Genomic DNA, 13,376 nt, shown 5'->3' on the forward strand with positions numbered 1-13,376 from the left:
GGGGTGGCATGGTCACTGAAGGGCCAGCCGTGTGGGGGCCTACTGCAGGGGCAGCGTAGCGCCGTCCACTGGGCTTCTGCCTTCCAAGCCTTGGACCCAGCCTGGTGGGTGGTTCAAGCCAGGGGCCAGCTCCCCCAGCCACGCCGCGTGATACTCTCAATTCCATAAAAAGGATGCCTTCCAGGCAGGGCTCAGTGACATCTCTTGAAGGCTGCATTTAGTTCCTCTCGTCTGCAGGGACAGGGTTCCAAGACTGGGAAAACACTGATTCAAGTCCGAGAATGAAGGGACGGGGGTCCTGAGACGGTGGCCTCACTCCAGGACCACAAATGGTACACGTGGGGTGGCTGGTGAAGGCAGGATGGGGTGGGGGGGTCTCCCTCAGGACCCCAATGATGATGGGAGCAGACTGTTGGCTCCCTGACTGGGGGAACCCCCCACCCCAGCACTAGGGAAGCCGTCTCCTCCAGTTACACCCCTCCTGGGGGCCCCAAAGGGTCACTTCCTGGGAGATAGCAGGAAGAAGGGACCTGAGGTCACAGGGCTCTGCTCCGTGCAGGCAAGGCCAAGGCAGGCACTGGACTGCAGCCCCCTGACTCCTTGGGGCTGAGCGGGCCCTGGTGCCCTTCACTCAGTCACACACCCTCCTGGGCCTGCTGGGTCACTGCCTCCACTGAGCCTCGCTGCCCCAGGCCCGGAGCAGCACTGGGGAGGATGTGCAGCAGCCCTGGGCCAGGTCAGGGTGGGGGCCTCCCTTGTCCTTGTAAAACAGACATTTGCCCAAAAGATACCATAGCAAGTGGACGGACAGAGACATTTGGACACCGTCCTAAAAGACAAACAAACATAGACGCTCTGGGACAAAGGTCCTTCTCTCTCACCCTCTCCTCTACCTGCAAACAGCCCTCAAGATGCTGATCCTGCCTGTCTTGGTTCCCCTGCTTGACCGAGCAGAGCTGGGGGGCTGAGGGGCCTTGCTCCTGTCTCAGAGGACGTCTGCCAGCCCAGCCCGTCCCCGCCTGGCCCCGTGCGCCTGGGCCCTGCCAGCCACCGTGGGGCATCCTGCAGCTTGGATTCAAAGTCCCATCTCGCTGGGAGGACAGTAACCTTGGGCAGTTTCTTACCTTCCCGGGGCCTCAGCAGTCATGGGGGACAATGCAGGTGGGAGCATGTCTGCAGGTGTTGGAGGAAAAGGATGCACAGCCAGGAGGGGAGCTGCTCAGCTGTCATCCTGGCTGCACCCGTAGACCCCGATCAAGGGAGAAGCCCCTCTGACACTGCTAGGGGACGGGGGTCTCCCTGTTTCAGATGCTCCAGGAGAGCCTCAGATGGGGCCCGTGCTGGATGTCCTGGGCCTGTGCCCGGCTTGAGTCTGCAGGACCACGGCTCAGCAGCATTCACGGGAGCACAGGAGGGACCCCCCAAGGACACCCCCCCCCACCCCGCCTCACTCTGGCCGCCCCGTCTCACTGAGGGAGGAACACCTGATTCCTGGCTTCCTTCAGGCTCTTGCCTCTGTTTTACTTTTGAGCACCTACTCTTTACAGGAGGCGGAGCCCAGGCAGAAAGAGGAGTAAATGCTCCAGGGACCTGGCCGGCCCTGTCCACTGGGGAAAATTACCTCACGATGGAATTCTAGTATCAACACTATGGATTCTTCAGTGTCTGCCAGCCGCGTGGGCCCAGAGGAAGGCAGATGAGGATTTACGCCTTAAAGTGGAGCCCCCCTAGAGCCATGAGACGAGGATGGGACAGGGACCACGCCCGGTATCACAGTCAGATGGCCAGGGTCACTGCTGGGGGTGGAGGGTGTGCCCATGACCCTGGCCAGGGCCGCTCCTGGGGCCCTTCCCTAAACCGGGGGTGCGGGAGCACACTGAGAGAAGGTGAGCGGGGCCCACTGCACCCCTGTCTCCTAAAAAAAGAAAGGCAGCGGCCAGTGATTCCCAAAGCCAGCGAGCTCAGGGGTCCAGTCACCCGCCGGGGCTGCGGGCGGCAGCCGTGCAGGTCCCAGGCACATGCAGAGCGCAGAGCGGCGGCCTGGCTGCGAGCGGAGGGGGCGAGGCCGGGGCCGCTTACCCTGAACTCCCCCTCACACGTATCCAAAACCGCGTCACCGCGTCACACAGCTGCCAGAACACAGCGACAGGATTCGGAGAAAGGAAGAAACACATGAGACGAGGACGGGACAGGGACCACGCCCGGCATCACAGTCAGACGGGCCACAGCGACAACGCTGCCCGGAGCCCTGTCCAGAGGGGCCACAGGCCGGGCTGCTGCAGCCAGAGGACATCAGGACCAGACAGGGCGGGGCAAGAGGACCACGCAAGGGCAGCAGCCCTGAAACCTCCCCCGCCACCCCCCCCCAGGGGGTGCGGGAGGAGCGGCCCCTCTAGAGATCACCAGCCCAAGGGCAGCAGCCTGGGCCTCCTCCCATCAAGGGCTCTTCCAGAAACACAGCGTCACCCCCAGAACTATCCGCGGGGAGGAATTTCCTTCGTTTTCATAAACCTCCGGGTGGCCGAGGCAGTGGTGCCTTCATTAATCACATCCAGAGATACAGCAGCCAGACCACCGGCCACTCCCAGCCGTATGTACCACTCCTGCCCCACCACACGCACACACGCACACACAAACTGGACTAGCCTGTTCACAAGCAGAGAGGCGTACTGGAGCCCCCAGGCTCACCTTCCACCGAATCAAGGGGAAAACTGCACTCCTGGAGAGGGATGTCAGGGTAAGAGGTCCCAGGGCACCTGGGACCAGGCCAACCTGCTCTCTGCAGTGTCTGTGTGTCTGTGTGTGGCTCGGAGGCAGCTTGTACGTGTATGTGTGTGTACATGTTTGTGATGTGAGTGTGGGGATGTGGGTGCTGCATGCATGGTGTGTGTATCTGGTATTCATGTGTAGTATCTGTGCATGGTGTGCATCTATCTGTGTGTGCACGCACAGAGATCTGTGTGGTGTGTGTCATGCTTACATATTTTCCTGGAGAAAAACAGCTCTGTCTTTGGTTTTAAGTTTAAAGCAAAACTAAATTTCATAGCTGTGGATTTGTACAGTCAGCTCCTCAAAGAACCAGGGGAACATGCAGCCTTCCTGATACTGGCTGCTTTCTCAATGTATATTGCTAGAAAAACATTTTTCTAATAAGGCTTCTTAAATAAACAGGGAAAAATGTCTTTGGTTCTTAGCCTCTGTTCTCAAGACGAGGACTGGCGTGAATGCCTGGGCTGCAGGCCACACCCCTGACCTGTGCGTTGATGCCGTCAGCACCCAGCCTCTCTGGATGCACCCTCTCCCAGGGACTCAGGTGCTCACCCCCCAAATTTAGAGCAGAATCAGAATCCCAGGCCGGGGGACACTCAATGGGGAGACATTCCCTAGGGAGCCCCTGCCCTCCCCCTGCAGGACCACTGGCCCCCAGGGCTTCCCACAACCTCACGGAACTTCTAAGGAGACCACCCCGGATGCCATGTGTGGCTCCAGCAGGCACCCCTGGCACACGGGGGTCCCTCCGCAGGGCCACTGCTAAGGATCAGGAGATGCTGCAGCGCGGCTCACTTACCTGTAGACATGCTCTCCCCAGGGGACACGCCGTCCAGCACGGGATGCTCGGCGGATTGTGGGCTGGAGGCCGCGAGGCTGACGGTGGGAGGCTGCGGCGGCGGCAGGGTGGGCCTCTGCCGGGGCTTCGGCGTGGGCCGCGATTTACTTAAAGTGCTCGTGAAGCCAGATGGGGAGGCCAGAGGAGGGGCCGCGGCTGCCGGGGAAAGCTGGCCCGAGGCCAGGGCGTACCCTGGGGGGTAGCTCAGTCCGTAGGGGGACGGGGTGCTGGGAGGCGTGGGAGACAGGCTGAGTGGGGACGGCTGGCCGGCGGGCGGCTCAGGCACGGGCCCCGGCTGGCCGAAGGGGACCTTGGGTGGGATTGGTGCCAGCTTCTTGGAAACTGGAGGAGGAAACACGATACAACACACAGGGCTGTGAAAGGATGCCCGGCGTCCATGTGGTTGTCAGCACACCCCTCCCTGCTGCCTACCCCTTCCTCCACCCCCGACTCTGAGAGCAGCCAACACTGCTTTCAAAAATCCACCTAGACATGCAAAGTTTCATATCTGCCCATCTGTTCACTAATTTCTCCTCCTCTTCTCTGGATTCCTGCCACGATCAGCACACACACTACACACCCGGCCAAACAGGAGAACAAATTTCCCATCCCCAGGCAGAGGCTGAGTTCCCAGGGTCCTCTCATCACTTCAGTGTGCAGAAAGTGTCAGCGGCCACTCCGAGGAAGGGTGAGTCAGGGCTGCAGTGTCCAGGAAGGGACCACGAGAGGTCAGCTGTGACAGTGGACCCCCTGGACAGGGCGGCCGTCCTCAGGGCAGAAAGCTCTGACTCGGCTGAAGTGCGCAGTGGCTCTGGGAGCCCCTAACAGCGACCTAGGACCAAGTCCTCTGGCCACAGAAGCCCAGTGCCTGTTAGCGCCTACCACCCCGCACGTGGCAGGGGCTCAGCAGACACCTGGAGGGCACGTAAGGAATGCATGGGGACGGACTGGACGGGAGGGGACCTGCGTGGACGAGGTGAGCCTGCCTGTTCCCAAATGCTGGAGCCAAAGCCACATCCAGAAGCCGGAAAGGCCTGAATTGAGAACAGATTCAAACAAGGTGCTGTTTCAAGCACCTCAAAGACTGTGTGAAGAGATGACAAACGATGGAAACCGACCCAGGTGGTTCTGATGAGCACACGTTCTGTGCGGCCCCCATCTGTGAAACCACCATGGAGTGTGCCTCCGCTTTTGGGAATCATTTCGGGGAGAATAAGGAGGCCTTCGGCAGTGGGTTCTGGCAGTAGCAAAAATCTGGGGAGGGCGGCTCACAGGCCAGTGGAGAAATTCTCCGGCCCCCACAAGAGAAACATCATCGCGGGGCAGGTCTGCCTCCTGCAGAAACAAGACTGGATCCCACCTCTGTGTCCCCTTCTGCAGACGGTCCCGGGGAAGGCAGCCATGCTGGGCCCTGCTGGGGCAGGGGCTCCCGCCGAAGGCGCCACACAGAGTTTTAAAGGACGGTGGATGGCCTGGCAGGGTCCATGAAGACACTTGTCATCCCGGGGGATGTCTGCACAATGGTCTCAGGGAATGGGAAAGAGGGCCCCGCGGAGCCCCTGCGGAGGCCCAGTGAGTAGACTGAGAGATGATAATGAAACTGTCCCTTGTGGGGTTGGTTACTTTCCAAAAGCTCTCATGCCCAGACCAGGAATGTTTCAATAAACCAGTTTCTAAGCATCTGTGCAGGTGGAGGGAGAGGAGCTTCCAGGCCGCAGGACGTGGTGGGTAGCGGCGACCTACCTTTCCGAAGAGTGTGAGGGCTCTGGTCAGCGGACGGCTGGCTGGGGCTGGTGCCCAGCTGTGGCCCTGGTTGCGTCCCTGGACAGGGTGTCCCCTGGCTGGAACCTGGACTTCCTTTCTGCCCAGATCCTGGAGAAGGTTCCTTGCTTTTGGAAGTGCTGAAACACAGGACAAAAGGGAGTCCCTGACCTCAGGCAGCTTCTGCACCAGCATGAAGTACGTGCTCTTCTGGGCAGGTGTGTGTGGTTGTCTCAGCCCTCCTTAAAGCCTCCACCGAGGCCCTGTGAGGTGGCCATCCCCTCTGGGGCCCTGAGGGCCTGGGTTCCACTCCCATCTCCGTGTGGCGCCCGCCGCCAGCTCCCTCTCCTCACCTCCACCCTCTCTCCGCCAGGGGACCACAAGCAAAGGAGATGCGGGGCCCCAAGCATCCCCACAGTGCCCTGTGACCGAAACGGGATCCTCGGACACCCTGACAGGGGGACACCCTCCTATATCCTCAGCACCAGAGCCCAGAGGACTTCTGAGGGTCAGAGTGCCGAGAGACAGATGACCTGGGCTCACACGGCGAAGCCTTACGGCCATGGCTCTCTGGATGCTTTCCCTGAGCCTCCACCATTCCCCCAACCAGGGGAGGAATTCTGAGACCCTCAAACTCAGCGATAGATCCAGCAAGTGGTAGGGCTGACACAGACGTTGGCTGTGAATGACCGCGGGCGTGGTTCCTCCCTGGAAGGCGGACCTGTGATGCTCAGACCACACTTTCCGTCTTTAGATGGACAGGGGCCCCCACTGCGAGTGTTCCCCGGGCTGGTGATGGGAGGAGCCGCTTCCCCCTCTCTTTTCTTCCTCTACAAGAGTGTAATGCAGTCGTGCCGCTGGCTGCAAAGGTCAGCAGGCCGGCACGACCACTCACCTCTACTCTTTCCCTGAGCTGCACCCGCGTTAGTAGTAAAAATGGGCCCCTACAAATCTCAAGGGAGAGGAGAGGGAGAAATACTGAAATTCTAAATTTCAAAAGAAGCAATCTGTCACAGGACGGCAGGGAGGGGAAAAGGGCACCTGGGAACTTAGACTCCTCGTGACTTCAGCAAGGGGGCGCTTTGCACAGGTGCCCGGGATGCTATTCTTGGAAAACCCGGGCTTCATCTGAGAATCTGGGGAGCTGTGGGGTGACGTACTGGGCGCCAGCAGGACCCAGAGAGCGAAACAGAGATCCAGGCTCTGAGTGGGCGTGGCAAACCCAGCCACCCCCTCCCACCCCTCCCCCTCCCCCAGCCACCCCCTTCACCACCCCGTCCCCGCCTCGCGGGACCGCAGGCCAGCCCGCCCCCGGGGCAGCGCCCCGCTTACCTGGTCCGCTCAGCCCCGGGCTGGAGGCCCAAGCCGGACGGGGAGAGCGCGGGCGGCGCGGGGCCGTCGGGGGGCTGCTCCGGGAGCGGCGACGGCAGCGGGGCGGCGAGCTCGGCGGGCGGGGCGGGGGGCTGCGTGGGCGGCGGGGCGCAGGACGCCTTCCGGCCGGCCGAGGAGCCTCTTCGGGCCACCCACGACGTGTCCATGACCCTCACGCCCATGCTGGCGAGGGACACAAAGACACCCGGGTGACCCCCGCGTGCCGGGCGGCGGGCTCCCTCCCCCGCGAAGCGGCCCAGCAGCGAAGCCTGAGCAACGTCCCCGCCGGGCCGGGGAAGCAGGCAGCGGCCCCGAGGTGCTGGAGCATCCCTGGCAGGTCCGCGCAGGCCAGGCACGGCTGACCTTAGGACAGCAGCCCGCCCGCCAAGCTTCCCTCCGAGCAGAGTGCGGCCTCCCTGGGGCGCCCACTCCTCCCCAGTGGGAGATGGAGGGGGCAGCACAGCGAGGGGCAGCATCAGACTAGAACGGGGCACCGACCAGCAGGAGCCATCTATACATCCACCCTTCTTCTCGTCACTTGCGGGGGGGCCCGGGACCGGACTCGCGGTTCCCGTGCCAGCCCCAGGACGCTGGCTGCACCACGACCCTGCAGGGTCTACACAGCAGGGGAGGAGCCCGTCAGGCCCCGGCTCCGGGGACGGGGACCACAGTCAGCTCCCAGTAAGTCGACCAAGCAGCCACACACAGCCAGCCCCTCGCACAGCTCCCTAAGGCCCGGCTTGCTTAGTTTTCAGAGACTGAACGTGGCCTCGTGGCCACCCGAGGATACTGTACCTTTGGATTTTCCTAAGGCTGCAGGGACAGAAACATACAGACATTAGTGTCAGTGAAACTGCCTTCCTCTGGACAGTCAGGTTGTCTCCGTCAACGTCAGTGTCTAATTACTGCGCCATGAAGTTATTTCAATTTAGTTGGTCCCTCTAGTTAAAGTGACTTTTCTCTTTGTATGAGTGAAAAATCACCCGCCAAAGCTCACAGGTGAGTAAGGAGAGGGGAGGGAAAAGGGTGTGGGAAGGTGAGATGTACAAAAGCCCCCACGCTGCAGGAAAGGCAGGGGCGGTCCTGTTTCCAAGTTGGTAACCCGGCAGGCCACACAGGGAAAGGATAAGATCCAGATCTTAAAAATTAGAAGGCAAAAAGCCTTGCCCCTGGGAAATTAAAAAGCCAAAATTCCAGTTCCAAGAGCAGGTACGTAGAGAGAGGGCACAGCAGTCACTGAGAACAGAGGTTCGCTGAGGACCATTCTCAGTGCTAAGTTGTCAGGGGTTAGCGGTTCTTTTTGTTTTCCTTTTGCCCCTCTTGAGTAGACATCTGTCTGTCATACTGTTGTTTTTTTTCTCCCAGAGCCTTTTAACGGAGGCACTGGGTACCCAGGGGCTCATGCACGCCGAGCACGCACTCTGCCACTGAGCAACCCCCCCCCCACCTGCTGTCGCGCTGTTTTTGAATCCTGGCCAGGGACAGTCTGAGCCAGAGACGGCAGCCAGTGTCTGGCTGTGAGGTACTCACGTCTATACTGATCTGGAACGTTGTAATTTTCATTCTAGAGCTCAGTTACGTTTCGCAAAGTCCTCCCCCCAAGAGAAAAGAAACAAGAGAACCTGGCAGCACCCCCAAAGACCCACAGAAGCTGTGGGGGTCCCGGGACCATTTAAGATGAACTCGGAGGCCAGGCGGCCGTGGCAGGGGCCCGTGGGTGTCAAGGTAAACGGTGAATAAGGAGCTTAGCAATCGTGGCTCAGCCTTGAGTGTGCTCCCCAAGGGAGGCCGGGGTCAGGTATTTCCAGCTCCTCTGGGAATCACTCCTCTCTTAAAGACCTAACAATAAAGTTTCTTAAGCTCCCCAGTACAAATAAAGCCTGGAATCCGGCAACATTTCAGAGACTTGATCTCAGCATCCACAAATGTGTGAATCCTGGAAATGTGGAAGTGGAGGCAGGGCCTGGGCCAAGAATACACCCCTCAAAGATCCAGTTGACCAATCCAAACCCAAAACAGGAGTCCAAGCTCCCGTCGGTACCCAGAATGACTCTGGAGGTAAGCTTGTCTTATCCCAGGTCAGGCTGTAACCAAAGCAAAACTCCTGCACCATCCACTCGTGACGTAGTCCCTTTCAGGGTGGCCGCCTTATGTGGGCTGTCCTCCCACTGCAGCCCCGCGGAGCACCCACAATCCCAAACACAAGTCCCCTGGAAGCCGAGTTCTGACTGTCTCGTGACAACAGGCTTTGGGACCTAATACATTAAGGAAAGGATGCCACCGCCCCCTCGTGGAGATGCACGGTGCGTAACAGTGTGGAAAAGATCCTAAGAAGTGAGACACTCAAAGTGGTTTCAACGTGCTGAGTCATGGGGTTCAGGAATTCACAAGACCCCAGATTTCCATCTCCTCCCCTCCAACCCCGACATAACCAACAATCGGTGGAACCGCGTTCCCCAGAGCACCGTTCAGACTGCTCTCAAACTTCTCAATTAAACGTGCTTGTTCCAAATTATAGAACGTCCAGGGCTAAGGTCCGGGTGGGGGTGGAGGGGTGGAACCAGACACTCCTGCAGAGCGGCTTCCAGCGGGGCCGAGTCAGAGTCATGCGCTAAACTGAGCTCCAAGGAAGACTGCTAGCCCCAGTGTAGACACCCTCGTGGGTTTAGGGGCTGCTGTCACCTGGCTCTGGTGGAGACCCCCTGGGGATCTGAACACTGGAGCAAGTGAAATGACCACAGGCACGTCAGGTTTCAAGACTTAAAGAGGGGCTGCACGTTGGACTTCTGCGTATAAAAGGCCAAGGTCACTGGGATTTCTGTGGACACACCACCTCCCCGCTGGGATCCCAGGGTCCACGGGCTGCTTCACAGAGGCTGCTGGGGTCTTGCCACCAGTGGGTTTAGGGGTCCAGAGAACAGAACTATGCAGGGGCAGTGGGACAGCCCTGTGCCAGCCGGCAGGACGAGTGGGGACCACAGGCAGGAGGCGGCGGACAAGCCACAGGGACACTGAAGCTATGAAGGAGGCTTCGTGACTGAGGCCAGTTTCTTCTTGCCTCTGGGCTTCTCTGTGGTCCCTCAACAACCCTCTGCTGACTGCGTTCAGACTCTGCTGGGAACATGACCGACACCTGCTCACGGTCCCTGGCTTCGTCCTGACACACAGGCCACACAGTGCAGACCCTGGCCAACTCCTGCAGGCAGCAGGTCTCACGTAAAAGATATCTGATGTGACCAGAGACAACCCTTATGATGCCACCGTCAGAAAAACAGGGATTTACACGATTCCTTTATCATCTGGGACAAATGATCCAGGAGACAAGCGTCACCTTTCTATAGCACACACACAACCAACACGAGCCAGGCGTGACGGTTACATCACAGGCCGTATCCTAAAACTTCCAGGTGGGAGCTCTGCAAGGGGCAGAGAGCAGCAGCGTGGCCTTCTCTGCTCTCTGTCACTCAGAGCATCAGCAAAGCTGGGGTGGCCCCTATGTCGCACCAGCATTATGGCTGAAGTAGGAAAGTTGTGATAAATTTTTTTTAATGGCATCATTGCCAAATTCTTTACTCAGAGTGGCAAAATGTTCCTCTGACTCCATTCTCGGCCCAAAATGCACATCAAAATATTCTGGAACACTTCGGAACCAGACCAACGCCTGATCCCAGCCCAGACCGATGAAATCAGATTGCAGGAAGAAGATTGGGGGGCAGACAGGACATCAGTATTCCCCCCCCCCTTTTTAAGCTTGTTCTGATTATCTTTTGTTGCAAAAACCATCCTCAAAATGTAGTAGCTTATTTATCCAGGCCAGAAATCCACAGTTTTGGGGCAGTTGGCCAGGGACCATCTGACTGTGTACACAGCCCTGGCTGAGGTGTCTGACTTGGCCTGGACGGCTCAGGATGACTCACTCACTAAGCTGCTAAGTTGGTGCTTGGCTGGGGAGCAAGGCTGGGGTTTCAATTTCTCCCCTGGGGGCTGCTCGGACCCCCACACATCATGGCAGCTGGGTTCCAAGAGCGAGTGTTCCCAGAGACCCAGGCATCATCTATAAGGCATTTTGCGACCCAGCTTCAGGAGACCCAGAACATCACTTCTGCCACATTCTGTGAGCTCAGTAAGTCACCAAGGCGAACTTGGAGTCAAAGGAAAGACCGTGAGATTTCAGCGTCCGTCAGTGGGAGGAGAATCAAGGCACCTGCTGCCACGTTCGCCGCAGAGCTCCTGGCGTGCCCCGAGGTGCAGGTTTCCCACAGCTGCGGCAATGAGGGCCACCAAGTAGGTACACACAGAAATTCATTCTCTTCCGGTTCTGGAGGCCAGAAGTCCAAAATCAGTATCACTGGACCGAAATCAAGGCCACCGAGCTGTGCTCCCTCCAGAGGCCCCGGGGAGAATCTGTCCCTGCGTCTTCCAGCTTCTGGAGGCTGCTGACTTTCCTTGGCTCTCGGCCACATCTTCAAATGTCCCTCTGCTCTGTCTTCACATTTCTCCCTCTCTGTGTGCCTATGTTGAAGCTGCCTCTGCATTTTACGATACACGCAGCTGCATGGAGGGCCCACCCTGATCGACCAGAATAATCTATTTCAAGATCCCTCTTTCAGTCACACCTGCGAAGTCCCTTTGCCGAAGCCAGGTAACATTTACAAGGTTCTAGGGCTTAGTTCCCGCTGTCTTCAGAGGACCATTATCCTGCCTGCACAAGAAAATGTATCTGTGAGTTCTGAAATCCAACCAGGACTTGCTAAAGAAATTCGGTTTCCTGGGTCACCGTGAACTGGGAAGGTAGGGGCTGGGAGGGGAGCGAACCACTCTGTATAATGTCCAGGACACCGCAGCCCTCGGCCCAGCAAAATGACACGGGCACTGATGGGGAACTTACCATTTCTTTCAAATGTTATCCAATTTTTCTGTTTTAAAAAGTAACAAGACATTTCAATAAAGTGAGCTCTGTCAGTGTTTTAAGGGGGGCAGTTTGAAAGCTTTGAGATGCATCTCATCTTGATTTTAAAAGGTCAGAAATTTCCCCTCCTATTGCTGACATAACAGACACTCAGCTGGGGCAGACCCCTTTCCTCTCCCCACAGACACCCAGCACTTCTGGTTTCTGTTTCCCTTAGAACCAGTTAAGACTTGATCACCTTCAAGCTCACTGCACTTCAAAACATAGACACCAACACCCCAGACACCTCAGAGAGGGTCACCCCAAGCCAGTAAGCCCTCCACTTAGTGTAACGTTTAGTTCACATTTTAAAGCACCTTCATTTCGTGTGCACCAGTAATGGACGACATATATCTCGCAAGCCCTTGAAGTATCTGGTGGCAGTTTCAGCTTTAAAGTCAGAACAGGACGGAGAATGGCCGTGACATTTACAGAGCTCTTGAGCGAGAGAATGGTGTCAGAGAGGAGGCAACGGCTTGAAATACCATCCTTCATGCTTCGGTATCTGCCTGCATCCTTTGGGGCCAGCAGACTTTGAATGCCTGGAGGTTCCACAGTGATGACTTTCTCACAGAGGTCACTAGGATTGCTTTCCAGAGGGGACTGGGAACCAGACGAGGTCTGGCAGGGAGGGCAGGGGACACCACTTCTAACACAGGAACACTTGGGACCAAAGGACCAGAACACACCCTCCAGGGCATCCTCTTGGCCAGAGACACTTCACAAAGGAACCAAGTCCCTTAAACTGAGTTTTAAAAACAAATTCCAATGCATTTGTAGCACGTGCTCTCTGTCTCTCTCACGATGCAAAGATCAGATTCTAAGCACACTCTTTTCTCGAGGTTTAAGAAATCTCACCCTACTCCCTTCAAATTGTAAGAATTTCCAGTTTTTCTTCCCCCACCAGATAGAGAACAAGGAACAGCACAGAGCAGATAAACACCCCCGCCTGCCTCTCAGGGGAAGGGTCTCTGGCGGGTAAGGCGACGAGCAGGGACGCTGGCCCTTCTGAGCCCTCCCCATCACCCCAGGACATACAGGGCTCCAGTGCCGCCTCCCACCCGGAGGAGAAGAGGGTGGAAAGAGGGGCTCGCACATCTACGTTCTTGGTTTTCCACCTTCCCTCTGAAGCCCTTTAGACCGCATGCCTTTCAAACAAACAGATCTTTCTGGTGGCCTCGCGGTCTGACAGGAAGCAGAAGGCTGTAGCTGCTGCCCTTCCTTGGTCTGAATTTCTCACGTTCCCATTGGTGCCTGTGCTCCTATTTCAAAGGAGTTGTTACATCTTATTTTAGAGAGTAATTTTTCACTCCTAACCAACGTGTACTCAACTGACTTGCCTGACCAAGGAATGTAACCATGCCTCCGTGGGACACACCAGCCGATGCCTCAGCTTGCGGAACACACGTGCAAGCCCACGTTTTTGGGTGCGATGGCTGAGCGGACACTTACCATGAATCAGCTGTGCTCCTTACGAAGCCTGTTTATGCCCATTATACTTGTTACGGGAATCACATTACGCAAGTACCTATTATGTAAACTGATCTAATGTGAGTGCCAGAGGGTCATTCCTGTGCAAGTTAAGTTGGATACATTTATGAGTCTCGTCACAACTGCATCAAACAAGGTGGGGGTGTTGCTCATAAAAGATGAGAAAGCAAAATCTTAAAAACTTACAAGGATTTTACA

At 57.3% G+C, this 13,376-nt stretch overlaps 1 protein-coding gene across 3 annotated transcripts in view; it reads right to left on the minus strand.

The window, feature by feature from the left end:
* The window catches only part of ARHGAP44 (Rho GTPase activating protein 44), a 102,423-nt gene that overhangs the window by 1,385 nt on the left and 87,662 nt on the right, over positions 1-13,376 (minus strand). For 2 of the 3 annotated variants that reach the window (XM_074342135.1, XM_074342137.1), the window contains 3 exons: positions 6,701-6,922; positions 5,351-5,508; positions 3,569-3,949 (listed from right to left, as the gene is read on the minus strand). In XM_074342135.1, the coding sequence (XP_074198236.1) occupies positions 3,569-3,949; positions 5,351-5,508; positions 6,701-6,922 (761 nt within the window). Of the gene's footprint in view, positions 1-2,079; positions 2,130-3,568; positions 3,950-5,350; positions 5,509-6,700; positions 6,923-13,376 lie in introns of all 3 variants that reach the window. The other variant, XM_074342136.1, reaches the window with a different exon arrangement.

This window comes from Camelus bactrianus, chromosome 16 (genome assembly GCF_048773025.1).
Source record: "Camelus bactrianus isolate YW-2024 breed Bactrian camel chromosome 16, ASM4877302v1, whole genome shotgun sequence".
Lineage (NCBI taxonomy): Eukaryota > Metazoa > Chordata > Mammalia > Artiodactyla > Camelidae > Camelus > Camelus bactrianus.